Below are 18,935 nucleotides of genomic sequence, written 5' to 3' on the forward strand. Positions count from 1 at the left end.
TCAATCACTTTTATTTAAATAAATAAATTAAAATAATTTTTTAAATGATCCGATCCGATTCTGAAAATAGTGTTTCATTATTATTTTAGTTTTTTAGGTTTAAATTTTATCTTGTATATTGAATTGATTTTAGTTTTAGATGATGATGAATTTATCATTACACGGTCCTTAAGGCACTGTTTTTAAAATCAAACCCAACTCGCGTCGATGATTAGATCATAAATCGATAATGATATTGATTTTGAAAAAAGATAAAGATTGATCGGTAAAACGATTGAACTAGATGAATTGATAACTTAACCCGTTTACCATCAATCCAATTCAATTCAAGGATGCAAAATCATCTGTTACATAAAATACCAAAAAACAAAGTATTAGATATTAATGCAGTGATCAGGTATATTAAACTTTTAAGAGAAAATGTAAATTTAAATTTTAAAGATAACATTATTGGATAAGTAATTATGAATCTTGAATAAAAGTGAAATATACCTCTTCGATTGGATCAAAAATTAATAGTAGTATTGATTTAGAGAAAAAAATTAAACTGATTGATGCGTAAAATGGTTAAATTAGATGAATTGATAACCATCAATCCGGTTCAAACATGCAAAATCATCTTAAAGTTTGTTACACAAAAAACCAAAAATGGCCCAACAAGAATTTGGATATTAGTGTAAAAATAAGGTATATTTCACTTTTTAAGAAAAAATGTAAATTTAAATCTTAAAAGATAATATTATTAGAAGGGTAACTATGAATCCCGAATAAAATCTTTAAATTGGAAGAGATTGCATGTTTAATGTCACTCGAATTCACTAGTTCCAAGTTGCTCCAACAACAACGCTGCGAATAATATTCAATCTACATAGCCGCATTATTAAACATATTATTTTTAAGTCATATCTTATTATTCGAGTCGACTACAAGCACACATTATTAACCTTAATATTTTCAAACCACTATCATCCGAAGATATCAAAAACTATACATTTATTATAAATTTTTTATTATTAAGCATTTGTTTATTGACTGTTTGATGTATTTTAGGACTTTAATATTTATTAGAAATAAATTTTTATTTCATTTATATCCTTATATCTATTAATATAGATTTGGAGAAGCATTATAAATATGTTCATTAGTTAATAAAAATCTCTTATTTTTTATTTTTTTAATCTATACATGATTTATTTTTCTCTTTTTGCCCATGTGTTTTCAACCCTTTATTATTTCGTCCCTATTTTTAACCCTTTCTTTATTTTCCCAATAGCCCCCCAAGTCTGGGTACCTTCCCGATAACTGGCCTTAAGGATCAAACTTGAGATCCTTAGGAACCAACCCCAATAACTAGCTATTAACCCAATGCCAAATTAGGGAATTGGCAAGGGCTTCAACCCCTCTTAAAATAATTTTTTATTTAGATCTTTTAAAATTTTAAATTAATAAAAGTAAAATTATTTTTTAGCCCCCTAAAAATATAAAATGTTGATTTAATCCTTTAAAAATTATAAAGATATAGGCTATTAAAATGATAAATTTACATTTATACTATCGTAAAAATTATAATTTAATTTCACTCCTCTGATTTTATCCTTTCACAAACCTGATTTCAATTTTTAATCTTTATGCGTAAATAGATTTTATAAAAATCAAGCTTGTTTTTTGAAATAATTGCTCCAAGAACAAAAAATTCTTGATTTTTATAAGATTTATTCATTCGAGGATCGATATAAGATGTATTCTCCACGATCATAAACACAATATGCAAAGATTAGTAGGGATTTTTTAAATATTCTGTTTCTAGATTTACTTTAATTTTAATTTTAATCGATTTGATTAACATGTATTATATGTATCTTTCAAGGATGGTGAAAAATTTGATCCCAACATTGATTTATCGAGCAAAATTTTAGATTGATAAAGAGTTTCGACATATTTTTATTCAGTTATTATTGTGATTATTGATTCTCTTTAAATTAGGTACCAAATCTTTAATGTCGGAAATTCAAAAATTTTAAGATGCAATCCTCTTTAGAATATTTTGATTTTGAAAATTGAGATTCACTTGTATCAAAATATTGACACTAAGTTAGCCCCCCTTTTTGAAATCCCTATCTCGAAACGACAAAATGCCACATCCAATAAGTTAGGACACAACGCTTTGAAATTCCAAGACAGTTGCTCGTATTTTGAAAACCTTAAAAAAATTAGAAGGGTACTTGACTATTTGAACTCAACGAGAAAAGTTGCAACCCAATAAGTTAGGGCACTACTTTTTCGAAGCTTCCAAACACCTAGCATTACCTTTTTATTTTTGAAAACTTTGAAGTCTCATTTTTAAAACTGATGCATGAAGGAGCACATTAACATAATAAAACATAACATACAAGATAACATATTATAGAAATAGGTAAATAAAAGCATAATAACAATAACATAAATGTCATACATTAATTAATATATATATATAAGAAATATAAAATATGGCAAATTTTAAATAAGTAAAATATACATACAAAAAAACAACATATATTAAAGAAGAATAGATAAAACATATAAACATGTAATTCAACATATATTTAAACATATTAATAAACGAGAAAATGATGCATGATGTATGATTGTATAAAAACAAAACAAGACAAACAAATACAATAATATATAAAAATAATAATAATAATAATATAGTAACATATGTTATCAAGCAATCAACACTTTATAAAATCATGAAAATAGCATTTAATACATGGACAATTTATAATATAAAAAATATAAAAAGGTTTAATAAAATAAAGTGAGTAATTTGGATATATGTGTATATAATTAAAATACAATTTAGAAATGGGTGATAATAATATATTATAGATAAACTTTAATTTTAAGATAAAATAATAAAAAATATGATATTGTATTATATCAAATAATATAAACATTTAATAATACATAAAAATATAATATTTAATAGTGAATTTTAAAATAGATAATAAATGATAGTATATAAAAATAATAATAAATGAAATAATTTATAATATATAATATAAAAATGTAAGTTTTTAAAATAATGTATATTACAAATAAATAAATATATAAGATATATAAGTTAAAATATAATATATAATAATAATTTACAAATTTTGAAAATATAAATAATATAATAAATAATATATATATAATAAATTTAAAATAAGTTTAAAAGTATATAAAAAAGGGGTGAAATTAAAAAAAAAGTTAAAAAACTAAGATAGACGAAGAATAAAATAAGAACAAACCAGAGAGAGTAAGAACGCAAGAGGGAGAGAAATTTGAGTGAATGCTCTCAAGAATTCTTATTGCTTCCTAAAACTTCAGTCCCCTTACAATGAAGGGAGAAGCCTCTATTTATAGTTGAGCCTCCTCAAATCTAACGGTACAGATCAATTACATCAACGGTTAAGATTAAAGGATATCTACAAATTAAATCTCCAAGATTACAAAATCATATCTTCTAAGATTGTATCATATCTAAAAATGCAATCATATCTAAGATTGTATCATATCTAAGATTGCATATCATTGAAGATTATATTTCCATATGAGTCAAGCTTGTAGATGGACTTTAAATCTTTTCAAGTAATAGGCCATTCCGATCGGGCCAAATTATATTTATAATTCTGTACTGAACTTGGACTTCGTTTTTTTTTTGGGGTTTATTATTTTAAATACTGAAATGGGCCGGGCAAAATTGAGTGTCTACACGCATTATAAATATGTGCACTTTTTTTCCTTCATTAGGAATTTTTTTATACAGTGATAAGACCTATTATTTACCAATAAACATTCAAAGAGAAATGTTATGGAATATTTTATTATTTACCGGATGCCCATCAATATCAAGATAAGCTCGATGTACTTCAAGACTCTAATATTCGTTAGAAGTAAAATTTTATTTGATAAATCAGATTGGGTTAAAACCTATTAGATTCATATTGTTTTATCAATTTTATTTGCGAAACTAAAGAAATTCGTCGTGAATATATTAAATAATAATTTAATTTTTAAAAATTAAAAAAAAGGTTTTAATTAAGATTGAAGGAAAAAAGGACAGGATGATTGAATTTGAGACATTTAAATAGTTGAAAAATACAAGCTACCAATATATGAAAACAAGCAATCATCAAACTCTCTTGCTTTTGGAAGGCAAATTGAGTCCTGCTTTGGTTATACCATTTTATCATGCCAACTACCTTTTAGCTTTTCTTTTTTAATAATTTATTTATATTTTTTATATAATGTCTAGAATTATCTATAATTGCTCATTAACTCATGAATAGGAGGACAATGCGCTCCAGCACATTTAAACCCACGTCCTCTTATATTGACAACAATACCCATCCTAATTAAGCTAAAACTCGATCGATAACTTTCAACTCTTTTTTTTTTTACTTTTACCCAACAATTTAATTAGATTTATTTATAAATTAAATCTGATTAGAACGGATTATAATTTTTTTATTAATCCAATTATAATTAAGATTTTATTTATTTAATACTTATATATTATTAAATTTATTTATTTATTATTATTTTATATTTTGAAAAAACTTAAATTTATAATACAAAATAAAATTAATATAAATTAATGAAAATGCACAATCAATTAACAATAATGGCTAATATAATTAACTGTTTTTTTTATAAAAAATATAATTAAAATATTGCTATGTAAATAACACATATATAAAATTAGGTATTCATAATTTTATTATATATACTTATTCAAATTATTTTTTATTATCGAGATTATATTAATCAGCTTGTTTCATTATTAAAATTATTAATTTAATTATTAAATAGCATTAAATCTTTAAATTTCTTATTTTAAATTATGTTATATAAGATTCATAGTTTTAGTAATGGAAGGATTTAATTGATATAGTCTCGACAATTTAATGATGTAATTGATAAAATTAAAAGGTATATAGAGATAAAAAAAATTAAAGCACCTCTGTTATAATATTTACTATTACTGACCCATAACCCGAATGGGTCTAAGTCGGATTCTACACGGTTTGCATGTTAAACTTGCATACCATTTGCAGATCGAGTTTGCGTATTGAGTTCGCATGATGTTAAGTATTCGCAGGAAGAGTGTTTTATTCTCCCCTGCAAAGTTACATGTAAGAGTACATGAGATCGTATAAATACGTGTTAAATCTAAAATATAACATGTGTTAACATTCATGAAATCTATTTTGAAATATCACACCAATAAAGAGTAATGATGTTATATAAATATATGATTCTAAAGAGGAAACAACAAAACACTCAACAACCTCAAAATTCAATAATCATAACAATTAACTCTTGTGACAGTACTATTTATATGATAAAAATATGGTAAAAAACAGAAATTTAAAGGATAATAATATTTTTTTTAAAAACACAAAATATAAAAAAAAAAACAAAAACAAAAAAACATGCACTCAATCTCACCATATTTTTCCCCTCAAAATCCCATATTTAAAATTTTTATTTTACTATAATCACAAAGAAATTAATGCAATAAGTACTATGGCAGTAACCCCAAATAAACCAACATTGTTTCCCATAGTGAACCTCACAGCTTTAGAATTATCAGTAGAATCATCAGCAGGACTATCAGCCACATCATCATCTTTCTTCTTCTTCGATTTCGCCGGAGCAGGCGCTGGTGCCGGAGGTCTAGGATCGAATATCTGTAAAGGCTGAAGAACTCTATCTATTTGATAAACAGCAAGTTGACCGTCGGTATAAACTGTACCGGAAACACTAGTATTAGTCAACCCCGACGTAATGTTCACGGTGTCTCCCGTCGAGGTAACGTTGAGAGGGAACTTCCCGTCGCCGCTATCACCGGCTTGGGTTCTTAAAGGGTTACTAATGGTTTGAAACTGAGCTGAAGAGAGATAAGTTGGGATTATATGGAATTGGATTAACTCTACTTTTTGTTCGTCGGAAAGTGAGTTCAACGTGCCGGATTTTAAGCTCGAAAAAGCACTGTCGGTCGGTGCGAAAATAGTGATCCCATTGTTGGTGTTGTTGAGTTGGCCGAGTAACTGGTTCGCGACTTGCGTGGCTTTCATTAACCGGATAAAAGTCGAGAATTGGCCGGCTTTTTCGAGGATTTTTGTGACGTTGGTTGGACCGGGTGGTGCCGGGGATGATGCCGGTGCTAGTACTGGTGCTGCCTTCGGAGCTACCACCGGAGCTGCTGCCGGAGCTTGGGCTAAGGTTAATAATGTTGAACAACAAGTATGGAGGAGAAAGAAAAGCATAAGGTGATCAAATTGCTTCATTATCATATATATAATTATATATATCACTCTATATATTGAATATATGCCTTAAAAACACTATGTTTGGATGTGTTTATTTTATAGGAAGAGAAATGGGGGAAATTAGGGTTTTTATTATGGGAGATTGAGGGATCAAAATTAGGTAAAATGTTCAATTTTAGTTAGCTAATTTTATTTTTTTAATGGAAATATGATTTGATAACATTTTTTCAGCAAACTCTATTGCTTGGAAAAGCAGGAAAAACAACATAAATAGATTTTATTTTTTGGTTTCGAAAATATTTCTATTAAAACGTGCCCAATAATTAATTATTCGTGTTCTGTAAGTTTATTAAAGAAGTAAACGAATAATCACAATTTTTAAATACATATATAAAATATGATGATATATAAAAATTTGTGTATGAACATATCAGTTTTTATATAATGAATGTGTCAAAATTTTTATATAAACATGATATATTAAATACGATTATGACCTAAAAAAATATTATTAAATCGGAGAATTATTAGAATTATTAAAATAAAAAAGTGGTGAATGATTGCTTTAATTTTACTTTGTATTTGATATTTTGGACAAAAAAAAATTATACTTTTGATTGTTACTTTCTACCTTAAGAAAGGAAAAGAATGTTTCCACAGAAAAAAATTGATGGAAAATGGCTGCTGGTTTGTATGTTAATGGGATATTCAACTGGCCCTCTCTTCTAATTTAAAGGGGTAAAACTACGGGCTGACAAGGTCCGGTTCCCTAAAATAGAATTTTTTTATTCAAATATTTTAAAATTTTAAATTAATAAATATAAAATTATACTTTAATTTTTTAAAAATATAATAATTTAATTTAATCTTTTAAAATTTATAAAGATATAAACTATTCGTAAAAATTAGTAATTTAATTTGACCCTTTACAAAAAAAATTTGATTTCGCTCCAGCTTATATTAAACTTTAATGAAAATAATAATGAAGTTGAGATGTTTTTTTTTTAAATTAATTAATTTGTATATTAAATAAATATGTATGAACCTTAGTGTTTTTTTTTAAATATTAATCTCATCATAATTTTTTATCATATATGCTATTTTTTTTATACAATGCTTAAAACTATCTATAGCCCTTCTCAGACCCTTAAATAGGAGGATAATGCACTTTAGCGCACTTGAATCCACAACCTCTTGCATAGATAACAATATCGATGCCAATCAAGACAAGACTTAATCGACTGAACCTCAGGATTTTTAAGACCTCGTTTTTGTTATTAAAGTTAGGCTTTGTGGGTAAAACACTTATTTTTGTATTAATATGAAAATACTTTATGGCATTTCATTAGATCAATACAACGGCAGGAGGGCCGGCGATGGCCCTGATCTTCCTAAAATAGAAAATTCTCTTTTAGTCTATGTATAATTTATAAAATTTTAAATTAGTAATGATAAAATTATACTTTGACCCCTCAAATGATAAAAAATTTGATTTAATCTTTTAAAAACTATAAAAATATAGACAATTAAAATTATGAAATTATATTTTTATTATTGTAAAAATATACAACTTAATTTCGCTCGACCAATTTTTTTTTTGACTTCGCCCTTGAAACAATATGTAATAGAATACGATAAGGATGTTGTTAATAGGTTGAAGAGGTTCACAGAAGTATTTAAGGAGAACACTTGTAAGTCATGTATTTCTCTTTTATTAATGTGTTTGTCATTTTTGTTAGGTTAGCTATACAACCTAATGTAACAGAGTGATTGGGCTCGTTAATGACGAATAAATACGGTCTTATCAAGATGGTTGATCTTGATGCGGCCGTGACCATAACGAGTTTTAGTGCTCGTGCCCATCTTTTGGCGATGAACTCAATTGAACCGAATATATGTACTAAAGATAATCAAACCCAAACATAAAACAAGCCATAATATAACTCAATAAACCTGCCCAACATTGGATTGGCCTCATTCAGCAATTGACCCAAGATAGGGAAATTCCAAACATACATTTTTTAAGCTTAGAAATAATAAGGTAAGAATCACATTAAAAAATACTTGAATGATAGTCAATTGAGTCTTAACTCGATTGATATAAGTATTGTTGTCAATGCAAGATGATGGTGAGTTCGAGTGCGTTGAAATGCATTATCTTCTTATTTATGTATTGAGGAGAGGCTATAGGTAATTCTAGATATAACATTATAAATTCATTATTATGCTTTACTATCAAAATTTGTAGCACACAAATAATTTAATTTTTATATGTATTTAAGCAATAATTTTTTATATTTTTATTGAACATAATTTGGTTCTCTACTTTTACAATGATATTAGGTAGTCAAAATAATTAACATATTTAGCTATTTTGGTTGAAATTTTAAATCTATTTTTTTAAAAATAATATTGTTCAATCAAAAAATTTATTTTGGTCTAATGAACATGAGAGTGTTAATAAAAAAAACACATCAACCACAAGAGTTAAGTGAGATAATAAGAGTTTCTTCAACCTTAACTAGTTGTCAAGGGTTCTATCATTGCATTGGGTATGGAGTAATTTTAAATTTTTTGGTCAGTGTCTACCCTATTGATGGGCTTACAGAACGCTCTAGTGGATATCTTGGGAAATTAAAAAGAAAAATTCACATCAACTACTAAAAATATTAACGGTCCTAATTATTTAGACTAACTGAAAACACGACTCTTTTTTTAATCATTATAAGATAATGATAAATTTGTAATTTCGATCTCTCTGTTATGCTCACATTTGAGATTCAATATTCATTAATTTGAAGTAATTTGATCATCTGATTTTATAATGACATTAGTTAGTTCAAATAATTAACATCCTTAGCTATAGCGATTAAAATGATTACATTAATTTCTCTCAAAAACACCTCTATAACACTATATTTATTTCTACTTGAAGTTGGAACAGATATTTTAAAAAAAAAATTAGCTTCAATATTTTGACAAAAATAATTAAGATTATCAACTATTTCAACTGTAAATGAATCAAATTATATAAAATTAAAGAACATATACTAAATTTTAAATTTAAACATAGCATAGAGATATAACCATAAGTTGATGTAAACAACCTATGCCTAATATAAATTCTATGTTTAATTTTTTAAATTAAATTATAAAAAATATCATGAATGTCAATACATCATATCTTATATGAAAATCTTTCAGCACTGATAATAAAATATTATTAATTCAAATATGATAAAAATATAAATATAGTACTAAAACAAAAGAAAAACTAAAACCATAGGATTGTTAAGAAGAAAAAAAAGAAAAAGAAAACCTTAGCCACTCAATTTTCTGAAATTAAAATTTGACTTTGTTGATGGTGGATTAGCCTCTAAGTTAGTTACTAGTCACAGCATCTTTAATAATATTTTTTCTTCAAATTTTAGTTTTAGTCTACTTTATTTTTAAAAAAATTTGGTGCTTTTTAACTCGTATGTTGGCTTGGTAATTAGGATGTTTATCACCCTAGATATTGAAATTTTTAAGGGGCTAAAATTAAATTGAAATTTTTAATAGTCTATATCTTTATGATTTTTAAAAGATTATATTAAATTTTATCATTTTTAAGAGTGACTAAAGTGTAATTTAACCTTTATTAATTTAAAAGTTTAAAATTTCTAAAAGGTCTAAATTGTCAAACTTTCATTGTAAGGGGGACTGGGGCCTTGTCAGCCTCCCCTAGATCCGCCTCTGCCCAAATGTAACTTGGGTTCAAATCACGCTAGTTACGTTACTGTTAGGATTTTTATTTTAATTCATTTTATTTTCTTCAAATTTTGTTCGTTATGTTTTCTTTGAATATTTATGTGTAATGGATGATGGTTTGTGGACTAACCAGTTAAATATTTATGGGGTTGTGATTTATAGGGGTTTTGGAAAAATGGTGGATTGTTTTTTTAGTGCTCAAATTAGGGATTATTGTTGTTTGATCCTACTCTATATGAGCACATAATACAAATCTCTACTTTATTCAAATTATGTTTGGGTTATTTTCATATTTATTTATACTTAAATCTCTCGTTATGTATACATGGGTCTTTTTAGAATTATCCATTTTGAGAATTGCGCTAAAAGTAATCATGAGCCGAATTGAAGCTTGGAAATATTTTTTTCTTATCTAGATCCAATGTTGCCAGCCACTGAGTGAAGTTAAAAAATTATGCTGGGGGCTGATTGAGTCTTAACTCGATTAGAATTGAAATTATTGCCAGTGCAGGAGGATGAGGATTTGAGTGCGTTGAAGCGCGTTATCCTTCTATTTAGGAGTTGGAGAGGGACTATGGATAGTTCTAATTATTGTATAAAACATAACAGATATGACAATATTAATGTTAAAAAAAATTATATTGGGGGACTAGAAATAAATTATAAATTTTGAGAGCCAAAATGTAGTTTTATTTTTATGTTATCACGTGTTTTTATAAAATCTTAACAGTAACAAAAAATTTTCTCTAGAAAATTATTAATATTGATTGAGCCTAAATTTAGTTAATATTATTACAATTATACCAAGTAAAAAGACATAAATTTAAATACGATTAAACACGAATTAAGTGAAGCAAGCTGTTAGGCCATTGAGTAAGACGTTATGTTTATAAGCCTTTTGGAAATTTGCAACCCCCGAATACCTAAGTTTGGTTAGGTTTAGCAATTAGGGTTTAATTAAAAGGAAAGCACATTAATACCATGCAACATAAGCAATGGAGAAAAGATGGTTGAGGACCAGTACTTGTCTCTAGTGCCACCACCCTTAATTCAAATCCAAGCAATTTGTTTACTTTGACTATCCATCATGGTTCGCATTGGAACAAAATCGAGTATGTTTTATTTGTATGTTTGTTTTACAGTTTTTGTTCAGGGTTCATAGCTGTTCCTCTTAACAATGTCATCTTCAAGTTTCAAATTCGAGTCATCTTCTTAGGAGTGCAACGTATCTTACTATTACACTTAATCACTTGTTGGTCAATTATGTTAATTTTAACAATACAAATAAATAAAATTATTAACATAAACGATTAATTCGCTCTTTAATTTAACGTACAATTACTAATTTATCCCTTTTTTTAGAATAAAATAAAATATAATCATGCTCCTAACCTCTATAATGCTTTTATCCAAATTGTATATTGAAAAAAAAAATGTATAGATTTAATATTTATTCCTTTAAAAATAATATTGTGAGAATTTTACCTTCGATTTTGAGATTAATATAATTAAAATTTAAATTTAATCAAATTTAATATAACTACCAAATAGCGGTAACATTTCAAACAAACAAAATTTAAAAAATTAGTTGGTGGTTACAATAAATTGGAATTTAATTTCGGCTTGACATTAATTCGAGCTTTCAAATTTGCAACTATCTTCAATATAACTACCAACAACTTCACCTCTCAGTTTTCAAAAATCTTTTACTATTCTCTTAGCTTTCACCGACAAAAAAATGGCAGCGAAGCAAACGACGATCCTCGTTGCCGCCATCCTCGTAACTGCTTTTTACGGCGGCGCGGTGACATCGGCGCAGGCACCGGCAGCTGGTCCAGCGATGGCCATGTCGCCGTCCGCCATGGCACCGACGCCGGACTGTATGACGAACTTGTTCAACTTATCGGATTGTTTGACGTACGTGGAGGCCGGAAGCAACTTGACGAAGCCGGACAAGCCTTGCTGTCCGGAATTGGCTGGGCTAGTGGAAAGTAGCCCTCAATGCTTGTGTTATTTGCTGGATAAGAACGCGACGGCGAACTATGGGTTCAACATTGACATGGATAGAGCTCTTAAGCTTCCTGATGTTTGCCATGTTAAAACTCCTCCTGTTAGTCTTTGTTCAGGTAATTCTACCTTTCCCTCTTCTTTTTTTACTATCTTTCATGAATTTTTGATGGAGTATAACTGATCTTGTTGTTTGGATTGAGAATTGGCGGGTAAAAAATTGAATAATTTTGAGTAAGAAGACTTATAACAACCGAAAATTAAAACAGGAAAACTGATTGAATTGATTTATAGATTTTTTTAATTGTTTATTTAGTTATTGGATGATTGAATTGCTTGAACTAGAAGAGGTGCGTGGAATTTTTGAAACATTGAATATAACGAGGAGAATTAAATATTGAACTCAAATTTGTTATAATTGTTAGCGTTAATTGTAAGATATTTTCAAACTATACTTTCGATTTTAAATTTGGTTCGAAAGTTTAAAAATATTGTAATTAAATTTTTAAATTTTTTTAAAGAATATTATTTATATTAAGATGGTCTTTTGTCGATTCAAATTTAATATGAATAACTTTAGATATTATGTTTTCGAAAAACATAGATATTGACAATTTAAGAGGATTATATTTTATTTTAATACATTAAATCTAAACTATTATACATTAAGTATACACATGTTTATAGTTTAATTTAGGTGCTTTAAATCTGCTCAACATTTTATCCAACCTAATATATAACTTTTAAATTGACGACTAGGTTAATAGAATGGCTTGATTGATATAATATTAAAACATTGAAAACTTAATTAAAACATCTTGAAGTTTTTGGACCAATTTAACATTTGGACCATAGTTTGAAAACATTTGTTAGAATTAACCCAACATTTTCAAAGATAATTACAATATGAATCATATTTGTTATTTTTAATACAATGTCTAGAATTACCTATAGTCGTACCAAACTTATAAATAGAAGTATAATGTGTTTTAGCGCATTTGAACCTACGTCTTCCTGTATTGATAAAAATACCCATTTCAATTGAGCTAAAATTACATCGACGAGTAGAATTTTTTTTTTGGTAACATAAGTGATTTTATAGTATTTTTAAAAAAAATATATTTTTAGTGGTGAATATAGTAATATATAATCAATTTAAAAATATACATTGAAATAAAGTTTTGACTGTTGAATTTATTATTTCCCGAGTCTGTTTTATATAGTCTATAATAGTATAAATATAATTTTTATAAATTATATAAATTTTGGTTAATAAATATATTCATGATATTTTTTATTTTATTTTTTAATGTTAATTTTTTTGGGGTGATATTTTTAATGTTAATTTTTATACATTATATTTAAAGAATAGTTTGGGTTGGGGGGATATGGTTGGGTTTCATTTAATATGTTTGATGAAGGCATTTAAGGTCTCTCGGTTAGCTTTCAACCAACTTTACCGCTCTGTCATTTTTCCAATAAATGAATCACGTGCACACTGCCTATTTCATTTAAATAAGATTTTATTACCAAAACATTAATATTATTTTTTTAAAAAATCTTATAAATTGTTAATTTTTACTAGAGAAATTATTTTATGTAATTTTCTCATCATATTATTCATGATTTTTTTAATTATTTAATTATATTTTAGTAAAAAAAATTTATGTTATTAACACATAATTTTGATAATTTTTTTTATCTTGAACCATGAATTTTAAACCTCAAATCCTAAATCTTAAATCTTGAACTCTAAACTTTGAATCCCAAGTTATTTGAAATTCAAAGTTCGGGATTCGTATCTATGGTTCAAAATTCAGGATTAAGGTTCAAAATTTTGGATTCTGAATAAAAAAAATTATTATCACGTATTATATTTAGTGTAAATATTATTATCATTAAAATTTTAATTAATATTAACAATTTGTAGTCCAATTCTCGCCTCAAAATTTTAAAAATAGAACTTAATCAAACTTTAAAACCAAGTTTTATTCATTTACATAAAACTTGAACTTTAAATTTAAAGTATTTAGTTGCACATGTATGCTGAAGTTGAACTACTAACATTTATTTCCATGAACTCATAAACAGCTATTGTCGGGGCTCCAATCGGAGTTCCAACTCAAAGCACTGAAGGATCTATGTCACCAGCATCCGAGCCAACAGGTTCCGTAGCATACGGACCGTCTCCATCCGCCATGGCACCAACACCGGACTGCATGACAAACTTGTTTAACTTGTCGGATTGTTTGCCGTACGTGACGGCCGGAAGCAACCAAACGAAGCCGGACAAACCTTGTTGCCCGGAGTTGGCCGGGCTCGTGGAAAGCAGCCCTCAGTGTTTATGTTTATTGTTTGATAAGAACGCGACCTCGAGTTATGGGGTCGACATTGACATGGATAGAGCTCTTAAGCTACCTAATGTTTGCCATGTTAAAACCCCCCCCGTTAGTCTCTGCTCCAGTAAGTATATTACTTTCTTTTAAGAATTTAATTACGTCTTAAAAGTATCGATAAAATATCAATCGAGACATTTATTTAACTTAATCATTATCTCCAACATTAAATGTAAGTTAAATATATTGAAAATACGTAATCACAAAATTGATTTTTTATCTGGAATTGAATTCCTACAGCTATCTATGGTGCCGCTCCAGTTGGGGTTCCAACTTCAGGCACTGAAGTATCTTTATCACCAGGTACTTCGTTTTCTTTCTTTTAATTCTAACTTACTTTACAAATATTATTGTTTAAATAATCTTATTATCAACTATTTTAGTGCGTATTTCAAAAAAAAAGTTATACTTTTTCGTTGAAAGATGGTAAATCTTGAATTTCTACCGAAAGTTGGTGTGTATATATATGGAGTATAATTAGATATTGGCCAAAAAAAAAAACCCTCCATAATTTGGTTTATGAATTTTTTTTAATTCCATTAAAACAATTATCATGGATAAATTTTCCATTGGGTCACTCAACTTTTAAGGCATTTTCCTTGTAATTTGGTCATCCAACTTTTAGGTCATTTTCATTTTAATCACTCAATTGTTAAATCTCTAACTGCGGTATTGTAGATGCCATATCATGTTAGCATATTCATTTTGGTCATCAAAAAATATCTTTTTGTAGTATTGATTAGGGTAAAAAAAACTCAAATTTAAAGTGAATATGTGATAGACATTAAAATAATACACAAAAATTATCAAAAAAAATCTTTTTAAGTATTGATTAGGGTAAATAAAAATATTTGCAATTAATTAAATTAATTAATTTTATCTTCTATTCCAAACAAAATTCATATTTTTTTTTATCATTTCTTTACTCAAACAAAGAGCAAGCAATTAATTTAATTAATTGCAAGTATCTTTTTTCTCTTTACCTTTAGCATAGCATGGGAGACTTGAGATTATATAAAAAATATATATATATAAGTTTTATAGACAAAGTTATTTGAGTTGATTTTGTTAAACATAAAATAAAATTTTAAAAATTTAACATGAGATTAAATTAATTAATTTTAATGTTATAGTAACAAATTAGTTAACATGTTATAGTACCAAAATAAAAGTGCAAACATGATGTGACGTGTATAATTAAATACCGTTAGAGATTTAACACTTGAATGACTAAAATGAAAATATCCTAAAAGTGAGGTGACTAATTTGAAAAGATTTCATACCCAAAATGAAAGTACCATAAAAGTTGAGTAAATAACTGTGGTTTACCTCTATATATAATATTGAGAGTTTGTAGAATTTTTAGACTCTACAATTTAGAAAATGGCATCTTTACCATGTAGTGAAAAAAAATATTAAATGAGACGTGGCTGTATTTGAACCCAGAGTTAAAAATTTCTAGTAGTAATTAATCGAATATTAACCCCAACTATAGGCAGGGGTGAATTTAAAGGAGGCAGGAAACTTACTTGAACATTTAAAAATGAATAATTATCTGTTTAGTTCACTTTAAAATAATAAAATTATAAATTAATATATGATAAAACATTTTACCTCTCAAAATAAAATAAAAAATCTTATAAATGATAAAAATATAAATTATTAAATGATGAAATAACATTTTTATCTCTCAAAAAATTAATAATAAAATTTCCATTCCTAAAAGAATTTCTAAATTCACCCTTTGGGTTTAATTATTTAAAATTTTATTTATATTCCTTTTTGTCGAGGTTGACAATTTGAATATTCATCATTCATGTGATATTTACATATTTTTATTATATTTTAAAATTTTTATAGTTATATAAACTTGATACATGAATAATTGGTATTTTTACTAAGAATTTCCCCCCATCGTGAAGGATTAGCTCCAAGCCCTTCAAATGGAAACAGCAGTGGTGCTTCAAACATGGCAATATTTGGTCTAGCTTCCTTCATTGCCTTGCCAATTTCCTTTCTTCCCATGCTTTTTGGGATTTAAAGCTCTTATTTTCCCATTATTAAAACTTATTTTCCTCCATTAATATTCATTTACTATATTTATAATTATATATGTTTTGCATATTTTTTTCTTTTTTCTTTTTTTTTTAGTGAGGGGAGACGATGTCTAGATACACCAATAACTTGTAAGAGTTTATTATGAGATTTATTTCATTGAGATTCTATCATTGTTAATTTGAATTCTAGGGTTTGGCATTTGGCTATAACTTTGATTAATTTAAATGCTAAGTGATTAATTATTTTAATCCCAAGAAGCATTGCCAATGATTTTTTTAATCACAAAATGGTTTTAATTTTAATGCAATTTCTTTTGTTGATTATTAAAATATATTAATAGCTTAAGAAGTTTGAAAAATAAATAAATATAAAAATAAGGGTTTGGTTATTTCCAGTGTAGGAAAGATTTTTTACATTACTAAATTTAATTTTATATATGCTGAATGAGCTTAATTCAATTGGTATAATCATGATTACCAATATAGTAGGACGTGATTTCTAGTATGTTGAATTGCATTATTTTAACTATTTCATTTCATCCTTTCCATAATTTCAAACTAATGCCATGCATGCAAATCCATGGTTTAATCTCAGTAACTTCAGTTCTTTTCGTAAAATACTAAATTTAATAACTTGAAAAAGACTAATTTATCAATTTTGGTAAACACAATAAAAACATTACAAAAATAATGTGTACATATGAAATATTTACAAAGCCAAAGACATATCAATTTCAGTATGATCAACGTTAAGTTTAGGATCCATAGCCATTTTTTCAAGTCGAAGAAGACTGCTGGTTGCTAAAATAGCTTTAGCATCAATATCACGCAACGATCTCTCATATAAACTCTTGGTCGCCATTGAAGCAGCTTCATACAGTTTTTTACTTTTATGTGCACCCAGTAAACAATGTCCTAATATCCTTAAACTTGGTTGTAATAATTCCCATGGCAATAGTATTGTCTTTTGTTTTGATGATGAAGATGAAGATGGTTTGTTTTGAATCCCTGTAGCCCAAATATCACAAAACTCACAAAACTCGAGCTTTGAACTCACTGGCATTTGAGATATTTTACTGTAATACAACTCTAAGGCTACACCGACGATTCTTGCTCTTCTTGATGATCTCATGGTGCCATGGGGTTCTAATGTTGGTGAGATGACAGCTAGGTTTAATTCAGTTGCTTGGCTTTTTGCTGATGATTTAGCTTCATGGTAAATACTGGGTTGGGTTAAATCAGGGACGTTGACGCTTATCGGTTGACCGTCGCGTGCGGTGGTTTCGTGGGCGTAAAGAGCTAATAAAATGGCTTCGAAACCGGCGAGGGATTTACGTAAAGCGATACGGGAGAGGTAAATGCCGGCTATTATGGGGACAAAACGGAGGACGACGAGCTTTAGTTCAGGGTCAGGGGAATGGAAAGTGTCGTAAAGCCAACGACAGAGGTTGTTGTCGCCGGAACCGGAGTCTGGGTCACGGAGGAGGGTGGAGATTTGGGAAGAAACGGTAGGGTCGTGAAGGAGGGAAGAGGAAGAAGAGACGGAGGAAGGGACGGTGGAGAGGATGGAAGAAAGGGCTTGGATACATGAATGAGCTTTGGAAGAGAATGATGATGCCGATGAGGATGAGGTGGCGGTGGCGGAAGGGGAGCCGGGGTTGGAGGATGACATTGGTGAATGAAGAATGAAGGGAAATAATTAAGCTTTTTAATGGAGTACACTTTTTTTCTTATATTTTTAAATGTTTTTTTTTAAATTTAGTTTAAAGTTTAAATTAGGGGAGATAATTAAGGAGGAAAAATAGGATTACCTTTTACTAAGCTAAATAATATCCACTCTTCTCTTCTTCTTCTTCTTCTTCATTTTTTTTTTCTAAATTTAGTTAAAAAAATTAATGGAACTTTAAAATTAAATATCAAAATTAATTTTATTCTCATTATAAATAAAAAAGGTAAATGTCAGTTAATGTAATTAAATTATTAGTAAATTTACATTTTGATTATTTAATTTTAAAAATTTATACAACCATCACTGAATAATTTAAAAATTTTCATTTAACTCATTAAGCTGTTAAAATTATTTTTGTATTCAATTAACAGCTTTCCTTCTCTTTCTCTTTTGCAATTTAGAATTTTTTATTTCATGAAATAATTTTGAAAGTCATAAATTTATGAATCAAAATTCAAACAACTGTCTTATTCAACGTTGGACATAGATAGCGTGATCAACTTAGATTTAAAATATATTCTTTTACTTGTCGATTAGTATTGTCGAATTATTGCTTGAAACTCATTAACTAAATTTTAAAAAATAAAACTTAACCGACTAGTGGCTTATTTAAAAACTTTCTAATAACATAAATGAAAATTTTCAAATGGTTTTTTAAAACTTTAAAAAAAAAATTGGTAAACTTATTAATAATTTA

At 27.4% G+C, this 18,935-nt stretch overlaps 3 protein-coding genes across 4 annotated transcripts; 1 reads left to right on the forward strand and 2 right to left on the reverse strand.

Annotated features, from left to right (window-relative positions):
* Nucleotides 1–5,253: 5,253 nt before the first annotated feature.
* On the reverse strand, nucleotides 5,254–6,400 carry LOC107889160 (fasciclin-like arabinogalactan protein 12). The gene has a single exon (XM_016813510.2). It carries the CDS (start codon nucleotides 6,321–6,323, stop codon nucleotides 5,526–5,528), a length of 798 nt encoding a protein of 265 aa, XP_016668999.2. The 5' UTR covers nucleotides 6,324–6,400; the 3' UTR covers nucleotides 5,254–5,525.
* A 5,285-nt stretch (nucleotides 6,401–11,685) lies between these two features.
* Nucleotides 11,686–16,687, forward strand: LOC107889161 (non-specific lipid transfer protein GPI-anchored 4). 2 transcript variants are annotated; one of them, XM_016813511.2, is made up of 4 exons: nucleotides 11,686–12,175; nucleotides 14,148–14,519; nucleotides 14,693–14,755; nucleotides 16,375–16,687. In XM_016813511.2, the coding sequence occupies exons 1-4, from the start codon at nucleotides 11,788–11,790 to the stop codon at nucleotides 16,491–16,493; spliced, it is 942 nt and encodes a 313-aa protein (XP_016669000.1). In that variant the 5' UTR covers nucleotides 11,686–11,787; the 3' UTR covers nucleotides 16,494–16,687. The 2 variants fall into 2 exon arrangements, with proteins under 2 accessions (XP_016669000.1, XP_016669001.1); XM_016813512.2 differs by having other exon boundaries at nucleotides 11,694–12,175; nucleotides 16,381–16,687.
* A 144-nt stretch (nucleotides 16,688–16,831) lies between these two features.
* LOC107890290 (hyccin) lies at nucleotides 16,832–18,357 on the reverse strand. Its single transcript, XM_016814766.2, has one exon. It carries the CDS (start codon nucleotides 18,179–18,181, stop codon nucleotides 17,219–17,221), a length of 963 nt encoding a protein of 320 aa, XP_016670255.1. The 5' UTR covers nucleotides 18,182–18,357; the 3' UTR covers nucleotides 16,832–17,218.
* Nucleotides 18,358–18,935: the final 578 nt, after the last annotated feature.

Source organism: Gossypium hirsutum, chromosome A13, assembly GCF_007990345.1.
Source record: "Gossypium hirsutum isolate 1008001.06 chromosome A13, Gossypium_hirsutum_v2.1, whole genome shotgun sequence".
In the NCBI taxonomy this organism is placed as follows: Eukaryota; Viridiplantae; Streptophyta; class Magnoliopsida; order Malvales; family Malvaceae; genus Gossypium; species Gossypium hirsutum.